This window comes from Cebidichthys violaceus, unplaced genomic scaffold, assembly GCF_023349555.1.
Source record: "Cebidichthys violaceus isolate CVI_PGR_0920_01 unplaced genomic scaffold, fCebVio1.0.p SCAF_17, whole genome shotgun sequence".
In the NCBI taxonomy this organism is placed as follows: domain Eukaryota; kingdom Metazoa; phylum Chordata; class Actinopteri; order Perciformes; family Stichaeidae; genus Cebidichthys; species Cebidichthys violaceus.
The window spans coordinates 1,527,506-1,537,255 of NW_027176340.1; the positions used below are offsets into that span (position 1 = coordinate 1,527,506).

General features: G+C 46.9%; 1 protein-coding gene across 1 annotated transcript; it reads right to left on the bottom strand.

Moving 5' to 3' along the window:
• Positions 1-2,530: 2,530 nt before the first annotated feature.
• LOC137873626 (inositol hexakisphosphate kinase 2-like) lies at positions 2,531-8,292 on the bottom strand. The gene is made up of 5 exons (XM_068711910.1): positions 7,689-8,292; positions 4,978-5,209; positions 4,707-4,867; positions 4,379-4,554; positions 2,531-4,277 (listed from the first exon to the last, which is right to left on the bottom strand). Exons 1-5 carry the CDS (start codon positions 7,900-7,902, stop codon positions 3,654-3,656), a joined length of 1,407 nt encoding a protein of 468 aa, XP_068568011.1. The 5' UTR covers positions 7,903-8,292; the 3' UTR covers positions 2,531-3,653.
• Positions 8,293-9,750: the final 1,458 nt, after the last annotated feature.

The following is a 9,750-nucleotide window of genomic DNA, read 5'->3' on the forward strand; positions in this document are numbered from 1 at the left end:
CACTAACATTCAGTTTGATCACACGTGTAGTAAACCTTTAAGTGCAACGCCGTGCTAACTGATGTTCTGTTGCAAGATTTCATTTTACTCTTTTTACCATCATGACACTAACTTAAATTCAGATGCCATTAATTCAGGTTATGTAAATATTTTTTTTGCATGAGGAATGAGGCCAAGCCACCGCTGCATTTTGTGGCACAGAAATGCTAAAAATACCAGTGCTGTTGCCATGGTAATGTATATCACTGTAACAAAATTCAGTTCAGTCACCAAGGCAACTGTCAGTGTCCCACAACACACGCAGACAAATGATGCCCACTCAATGCAAGAAGACAAACAAAATCAGCGTATCGAGTGAAGGGGACGGAGCGCTGTCTTCTTCCCTAAATCAAATATATTTTGGGGCTTCGTCATGAAAACCACACGAACCGGCTTGAGTCCACGCCACGCAGGAGAAAAGCACACTCAGCCGAATCTGCTTCGATGCGGGCGGCAGATGAGCGGGGAAGGTTCGGTTATTTTTAGGTGTAGAAAGAGGAAATGATAATCCTTCTCATCTCGTGCCCATCACCTCTCTCCACACTAATGTCCTGGACAGACTGGCGGATAAGAGACAGAATGACATAAAGCTTCACACATTTGCATTTGAACCTTTGCAGCACGAATACTGCTGTGACCGAATGTTGCCGAGTGTGGGTATGTGGGTCATCTGCAGGCTCTGAGTCAGCCAAGTGAACTGTGAAGAGCAGAGTGCTGCGTGCTGCTCCGGAGAGAGGCCTACAGATTGCTCAAATACCGTCAATATTCACAAACTTTATTTAATTCACGTCATGCAATCGTTTTAGGTTAAACAGCAGGTATGCGCTACTGTATCTATGTCATCACCTAGCCTGTGTAAATGTCACCAGTAACCCCGCCCTTCATGTAAAGCAGGTGTGCCACGTTGCTGAAGAGCAGTGCAGCATACAAGACATACTTTCCACACAGCTAGTGTTTCTGTGGACTCGCGCTCCTTAGCTCAGGGTGTTTTCTGCTGCTGGGAAGCACATTAGGCTCACTAATTTAATCAGGGAGCTCAGAGGTCAGTGTACAGTTCCTCAAACAAATAGTGGTCATCTGAGGTTGCTGCTTCGGATCTGTTGGTACATGTGGCCGGTGGCTAAAACCTTGCAATGCTTCCTGCTTAGCAAGCTTAGCTGGGAAGTTTTTCCATGTTTTAAGTGTATAATCTGAACCGTAGTGCAGATCAGTCACCGATGTCGCCGCCGAACGGCAACCAAAGCCAAAAAAACCTCAACTAAACTGCTTAATAGTGAACTCCGTAGCTTATGATGATGCATGCAACGTGAGGTTTGCAATCTTTGCGTTTCCGCTATCTCAAGCATATTGTGCAAACAAAAAGGTAAAACCTGAATCAGGAAAGCCGGTTCCTTCGGTTTGAGACTTTCCTGCGGCTGGATTTTGTCTTAAGTATGTACATTACACATAAAAGACGCAAACGGCACCAGCTTCTGCTGTTTTGGCTGCAAATCACATTGTAACTCCTTGTTATTGCACAGAAACACACGTCAGTGTTTAGCAACGTCCTTAATACTATCATCGCCTCGGTGTTTGGGCTTCAGATTCCATCTGACAGCAGAGATAAACAGCATTTCTGATCTAAGAGGAGGCACTCAAACGTTCTCCCTCTGTTTGTGTGTAAAGCGAGCTTTCTTCAGCCAGGTGACGCATTATGATAGACGGATCTGAAGCTGATTCACAGGTAGTGGTGGGCGGTATACCGGCTCATTAACCGTATCGAGAGGGAACCCTGATCATGGTTAGAACTTTATAACAACAATTAATAACCCACAACTAACGCTCTTTAACGGGGCAAAACACCTGAACAATTTGTAACGCTAATAATTGTACATTTATAAAATGACACCGCCGAACGGCATGCTGGGTAGAGCTCGCTAGCTAGCCCGGTAGTACAAGTCTGCTAACAGCCGGGAGAGGCTCCGTCGCTACATTCAGAACGGAACAGAGCGATGCAGGAGGAGCAAAGAGACTTTTGCTTTTTTGAGGGTATTTTGGTCAGACACATATGCAACGCTGAGTACCGTGTTATATGTGCGGTATTTGTTATAAACGTACGTTGGTACATAATAATAGGGTGATAATAAGCTGTACCTGGATGGGGCTTAGGACCCAGGGGACTGTAGGTGTGAAGGAAACAGGAAGTGACGGAAGACACGCGACACAAACAGCTGTTCGCCGCTTGGCCGGCCGGTTCGTGTGTAAAAAATGTCCGCTGATTAATTAAACGCGCGATAAAATAATTTTCGGCGTTTATTAATTAATGCGTTAACGCGGGAAAAAAAATACCGTGAATCCGGTATAATCTTAAAGATTAAAAGACTTAAATCTTCATCAGCAGTCAACCTGGTTAGACATCAGATGCTTCCATTGGTCCGGGTGAGTTAAAATGATTTAAGTCAATAATGCCTCCATACACTTTGTTATATAAATGAACACAATGTGGACGGTAGATTTTACAACAAATGAATGCCTTTATTTTTTAAAGACACTGTTAACACACAGGTATACAAGAGAAACGTTGTGTCTTGCAATAACAAAATAAATCAAAGTTGGTTTCAGAACGGATAGAGTGGTAGTATGGAATGTAGGGGGTTTCCATTTTTTTTTCTTTTTTTCAAATAAATAATCTCTATATAGTCTTTGTAGCTAGTGTTTTTAATCAATATATTCTCTTTGTTAAGTCAAAGTTTCAGGAATGAAGAGGAGAAAATCAGACGAGAACGAGGACAGTGACAAAACAAGGATATTAACCTCTCAAAAAGTCTTTTGTTTATAGGCAAAGAAAAGTACAGGGGAGAGCAACTGTTGAAAAAAAAAAAAAAGGGCAAATCCCTTCTTCTAGACCAAAATAATCTTGTTCTTCCACCAAAAAGTGTAAATACAAGTGCCCGGTGGACACACAAACCAGGTTTGTTGCAAGGGTCTAAGGAGAGACCAATAGAAACAGTAAATGTCCTTCTCCAAAGCTTAAGTTTTCAATTGCTACAAGGGTACTGACCTAGCCAGCCGAGGTCAGCTCGTACAGTCAACTTCCCCACTAGTAATGTGCTGTGCAGGACCGGCAGTCCAACCTTCATCCGAAAAAAAACAAAACGTATCATATCACAGGTAAAGCACCACATCAGGCTCCTAGAACTACACTTGAGCTTCAATGATCTCTGCCTTGCTCTTTCTCTCTCAGAGAGAACTTAACAATAAAGAAAGTCTTCTGTACCAGAGGAGCAGAGGGTGTCCTAGGATGCTACGGGAGTCCCTGTGTTTGTTGAAAGACCGCCGTCTCACACAACGTTTCTCCTACTAAGTATAACAAAGAAAAGGAGCAGTCCCAGAAAAGAGAAAAGTGCAAGTAAGGGCACAGGACGCCCTGTCCTCTTGTCAGGTGAGGGAGAGCGCGGGGGACAGCCACACGGACTCTCCCTTCTGACCCCGGGGGTGTCTGAGGTTCCCTCCGAGCAGAGAAGGGTCAGACCCCCGTGTAGGCGTAAGGGCGATGCACCTTGGAGTAGCAGGGTTTCAGATCAATGAGCTCTTCCCATGCTTGAAATTTAGACCACGTTGGCTCTAGTCCAGCCTCAGTCAGTACTGTGATCCTCCAGCTCGGAGATAATGGAGATCAGGTTCTGCAGGCCGAAAATGAAACCGCTGTCCTGGCCCTCGTGCACAACGCTGTCCTCTCCGTAGTGCCGACAGGTAGTGTGAGCAAAGTCAATCATGCGCACGTCTACCGCGGGGCTGCCGGCCTCTCCTGTGCTGTGGGAGGAGCGACCGCCGCCACCGTTGCCGCTCCCCCCAGCGCTGCCACCTGCTGAGGAAGATCGAGGGAAACCAAAGGCCCCCTCCTCTTCCTCCTCCTCATCTTCCTCCTCCTCCTCCTCCTCCTCTTCTTCATCTTCGTCAGACGGCTCATCCTCATCGCCTTCTTCCCCGCCACGGTGTCTGGGTCTAGCGCGAGTCCTGGGAGGGTCTCCGTCGTAGATGATGAGCAGCGAGCTGGAGTAGAAGCGGTAAGACTCGCAGGCCTCCAGGCCAGCTTGCATCTCCCGGAGTCTGCGCAGCACCGGGGACAGCAGCTCTCGCCATAGGCGGCACCCGTTGTGGAAGAACTGATAGAGCGCCTCCTTGAAGCCTGCGAGGTTCAGCTTACGGCCGTGGTACTTATTCATGAACATCAGCTGGCCCGAGTCTGACTGGTACACCTGCAGGTTACACAGAAACATGAGCACTACAGCGCCACGCGTAACCAATACGGGGAGAAAAAAAGAAGAAAAAAGGAGTTGTGTTGCATCTCTAACCGTACCTGCATGCCACAAAGTCGCACTCCGATAGAAGCAGAAGTGCTCTGTTGACACTTGCGGATCTGATTGGCTTTCTTCTCCTCCGACGCATCGTCCCCGTGTTGCCGAGTTCCCATCTTCAAGTCTAAGACACACGGTACAGTGTAGCTCCACGTCAGGTTCTCCAAGAGAATGAACTCTGTGAAAGTGGGTTAAGGATCACACAATAACAAAAAGGACCTTTAAGCTAACTCACGTTGTGCGTGTTTATATTAACATCTAAGAGCCATCTGTCTACTTCAGTGCACACCGAAGACGCCCAGTACCGGCTGTTTATTCATGAAAGGATACTGTATTGGTTGCGGTGCTTTGCGTTCTCCTTCATCCTCTGCAAGTGCTGCTGGTGACATTTGAGACTCCAGGGGTTGTGTTTGATCTGGGGCACAACGTTTCCCTTTTCCAGGCTGAAGTAGAGAACCTCGGCCTGCTGCTGCATCTCGTCACGATTGTAACTGCAAAAGTGACAAGACAGAAAAGGACGTCAGCATAGGCGTTACAGAAGTTATCAATGAAGTGTCTCATGGTTTGTGAAACAATACGGCGCCATAAGAAGCATCCTCGCCTCATGATCTTGTCTTCTTTGCGGCCGTGTCGAGCTCTGTCTTTGCTGTAGTTGTCGTTCTCCAGAAGCAACGAGGACTGCTTCTTGTTGCTCAACTTCAGCATCTTGCTCTTGGGCTCACAGTCCGCCGAGGGATCTTTGTTTTCCAGGTCCCCAGATTCACTGTGGAGCGGGTAGGCGATGAGGCACAGGTTCCCTTCCTCGTCCTCTTCGAAACTGACCGACACGACACCTGAGAGAGGGTGAGAAGGAGCGCCAGAGAGCGGTTACTGGTACTGGAAGTCAATTCTATTGTGGTGATCATCTGGAGCTGTGGGTAAGTAATCATTTATCCAATTACAGAGAATATGCCTCGCCAAATCTGCTTTTATTCACACCTAAAAACATATTTCCACAAAGATATTGACACATTCATACGGCATGTTCACGTCTCCACATGCACAAACGCACACATGAACGTGTTGTGTGGCGGTTTAGAGCATGGATGTGACAGACGGATGGAAGTGGAAGGCAGGATATTAACAAATCGGAGCATTCGATACATGTCAGAACACAAAGAGACGTGTAATAACTCGTCATTCAGGAAACGAGAGACAAAATACCACACGAGGCTGAAATGTGTCAAACTCAGCGGGACATTTATTAAGCAATTGCTAAACATCCTCATGAAAACACACAATAAAACGTCTTTATACAGAGTTTCAAGCCGTCTGCAATGACATGAGAAAATGAAGTACAGTTCTCTCTTTCCACAGACGACAACATACATGGATCAGTAGGTAACCACGATTCACTGACACAGTTCACAACACAGGACTTCAAAAGAAACGAGAACATTTAATGGACGTGTGGCACTTTGACCAGAGTTGAGCATCAACCAGTTTCACAAACAAAACCAGGTGGTGGAAGGGCTGGAAATGAAACGCAGTCAACCTTAATGCCAATGATCACTTATAACACGACCCACGGGCGCCACAGTAGACCCCCTGTCCCTATAAGTCCCTAAAGGGGGCCTGTGTGTGCCGGGGTGGGGGAGGTGGAGCACTGAGAATAAACATCACAGCTGCAGCGGCCGATACAGATGAACCACAGACAGACAGGAAGGAAGGAAGTGAAGGAAGGAAGGAAGTGGACGAAACTGACCGACGGAGAAAGTGGCAGAGATACGGACACAGCATCCATGTCGACACACGATACACTTTGCATCCAACAACACAAGGTTTATATATATAAAAAAAAAACAAAAAAAAAAACAGCCAACCGAATCAACCTCACCAAACCCAATGTTGTATAAATGCATCGGATTGTTTCAGCGTACTAGACGGTGGGCCTGAGGACCCAGCGTCCATGTTTCCTCTGCGGCCCAGGGCCCGGCTGACGCTCTGACATCACCGCCCTGCCTCTTCCCTGGGGGACGGTGCCGTCCACTCAAGAGCCGCGCCGTCATCACACCACCTCAGTGAAGTGTGGGAACGCATTAGTCACTCGCAGGGGGGCTCGTAAATTTGTGAAATCGGTGCATCAATAATATAATACAAGGCTGTAATATAACAGCAAGGGGGGTTTGACGTAGTTGCAGATCACTATCAGTGAGTATTGTTTTATGGAGGTTCAAAAGTTCTGGTTGTCAAATCTGGCTTTGCTGTCTGTTGTCTTGGAAACTTAACTGCAGTTAAGCATCTCCATGCTTAACAGTGAACACAGACAGTGTTACGATCATTTTACCGATGTCTCAAAGCTTTCAAGGATTTCCCTAACTTGTCTTATTTGTTCTTTTTACAGGCCACTACAAGGTGTCACTGAGATGTCCTTTTAAAATGTCCTAATAAAGTTCATGTATCGCCACGAATGACTAAAAAGCGAAGCACGACTCTCCCTCTTGTTATTGTGTGTAATGTAGTAAGAGTGTCCACAATGCCTACAAAAGCCCACTCCTCATTCTGGGGTCTTTTTATAGTCCTACACCGCATTCCTGAGGAGTCAGGTACCAGTGTGTCTTACCTCTCTGTCCCGTGACCACCTTGGGACTTCTGCATCAGACTGTCCTAGGTGTCATTGTCTGGCTGGGACTGAGAGACACCGCGGACCCAACCAGAGGAACACGATGTTTTAATCCACGCGTTTAGCTGAAACTCTGTATTTGTGGACACGTTTCTGTGATGGAAATCTCCTCAAGTGACTTGAGGATCACTCCACTGGCGACCCGATTATTATTATTATTTTTTAATAGCTGTGGAACTCTATCTCATTCTGAAACAGAAGCCGTCCTTAAAGCCTGGCACGGCACACGAGAGTCTTCTGGAACTCATTCAGGCCCTGGGTCTGGACGCTACATGACCCCCCCCCCCCCCCCCAAAGAACTGGCTGTGGTGTCTTCAAATTGCTCCAACATTACATATGAAGTGGCCATAAGAGGAATGTGTCGACCTATAAATGTCAAAATACATATGCGCAGTGTGTTGTGGTGTCCACCATGTTCTTTGAGCCCCCCCCCCCCCCACACACACACACACACACACACACACACACAGCAAACATGACATCCTTACGATTTGAACATTTACATTTTTTTGTTTTGCCATATATGATAATATGACACGTTGTTAACGTAAGCACACAGAAAAAGGTTGAAGCTAGGTACCAATACAGCATCACTTAGCGTGACGCTGTCAGCATATTTTGGGATGGAGAGAGGGGGGGGGGGGTCTTACCTTTATACTGAGGGGTGAACTTCCTCATCTCCGGAGGGAGGCTCTTGTAGAACTGGTGCTCCCGGGCTATGAGGGGCTTGCATATTGTTTGTTCCCCGAACCGTAGCACACAGGAGTGGCCTCCCACCTGGTGCACGAAGGGCTCAAGCATCACCCCCTTTCCGGGATACGGAGTCCCGTCGGCCTGCATGAGGGCTTCCAGAGCGGGACTCATCCTCACTCCGCATCGGACTACTGAGCTGAGGGGACCCACCACGTCGCTCTGGAGGCAAGAGGCTCGGCCGCTCGTTTGGCTCCCTATCCTCGAGCTCTTCTCTGTTAGCTCGCGCGGGGGCGCTACCGGTCGCCTTGCACGAGCACAGCGGTGGAAAAACAAAGGGCTGGACAGGAAGGACAGAGGCAACGGCAAAATCCCGTATTCCCTCTCGTTTCCTTTACGAAGGACACATTTTTTTAAAAACTCCTCCGATGTGTTGGATAATCTCCGTCTTTGGACGTGTAATAAAACGCTACTTACGCAGCTTTAGAGCCGCTTAAAACGTTTTCAAGCGACGGTCGTTTCCGTCGTGTGGCCGTTACCGAAAGTGACGCCAGAGCTGATTCCTCTAGCTAGAAAAACAGCAGAGCGAGCCAGCAAGGCCCGCCTCTATTCGCGACTGGCCAATCACAGAGCACGTAGCTGTCGCTGGGAGGAGTCAAGGCACCGAGGAGAGGATCAAGCAGATCTAGCAAACAAAGAGGAAGGAGAGAAAACAGGGGGGAGGGGTGAACAGGAAAAATACTCGACTCAAAAACAAAACACTCGCCGAGGAGAACATTTTTCTCCAATGTACTTGCGAGTTACTTTGAAGACAGGCTGCAGGTTGCATCGCTAGTTTAATCTTATTCTTGCACATTTAAATGGCAGTGGAGACCAAATGCAGCAGGGTATTTAAAATGGCGAGAAGGCAATCAAAACTGCACACAAGTCATTTATTTTTGACTTTCATGTCTCTGCAATAAGCCAGGTAACACTGAAGGGTGAGTTCAGGTGGCATCATAAACAGGAGGCATGTGCACTTGCACGTGGATGTCGACTCAATGTAAAACTTAGATTTTAAACAAATATAACTGATAAATAATGATGTATGATTATGACGGTTGAGAGGACCTTCAAGAAAATAGCCTTTGTTTCAGTGGCACAAAAAGCCAGGAGTCAACTTACAGACTAATGCAATGTTCACATGTCGAATGGAAAAGATTCCCATGTTTACGACTCAGGCGGAGTCATGTGAGGGTTGAAACCAAAACACTCTTATTATTATTATTATTATTATTATTATTATTATCCATCACATTTAATGTGGTTTGATTAGGAATGCAGTGAAATCTGGTTTGACTTGGGTATTATTAAGGTGAACACTCTACGAGTTGGACACTTGTCATTACAGCGATACGTGACACGAGGCTGTGTTCAGACCAATAATAGAGCCGCATCAAAAATGTAAACAATGTGACAATGTTGCTACAAGTACTTGTGAGAATTCTACTGGAATGGGCACCTACACAGGTGTGACAGACCAATACATGTCATTACCAAAGATGGTACGAGACGCTCCAAATTTTGTGGCATCCAGAAGATTTCTTCTACACAGAAAAAAAACATTTACACTCTGTCTATCATAACTCGATAAACCGTGACTCTACAAATCCCACTAAGATTATATACAAAGCATGAAAGCGACAAGAAAGTGTGTGCGTGAGTTGCCGACTTTCTAGCCGAGTCACCATCGCTTCGTTGCCGCGTCAGCGTTATGTCAGCTCAGCACGGCTTCCCCTCTCATGTCATGGGTCCGTGCCTCAAGACAATAGATCCAGGCTGCACCACGGGGCCCTCAGCCCCGCTATGAAACAGAGCAGTGATGCAACGTCCGACAACCTCTTCCGTGCACATTGTATAACGGTGGCCTTCTACGAACGCAAGAGTCATTGTAAACTCCACCCACCGGAGACGCAGCAGAATCCTCTGGAAATCCAGCCTTGTACAAATGCATCAGCACTTACAAAAATGTCATGGTGACAT

What these genes read in the sequence shown, in the direction of transcription:
- LOC137873626 (XM_068711910.1), bottom strand. Translation starts at nt 7,902, where the DNA reads ATGAGTCCCGCTCTGGAAGCCCTCATGCAGGCCGACGGGACTCCGTAT. An exon ending in GTTCACCCCTCAGTATAAAG is followed by an intron (nt 5,210 to 7,688) that starts GTAAGACCCCCC and finishes ACCCTCTCTCAG; the next exon opens with GTGTCGTGTCGGTCAGTTTC. An exon ending in TGCGACTTTGTGGCATGCAG is followed by an intron (nt 4,278 to 4,378) that starts GTACGGTTAGAG and finishes TGTAACCTGCAG; the next exon opens with GTGTACCAGTCAGACTCGGG.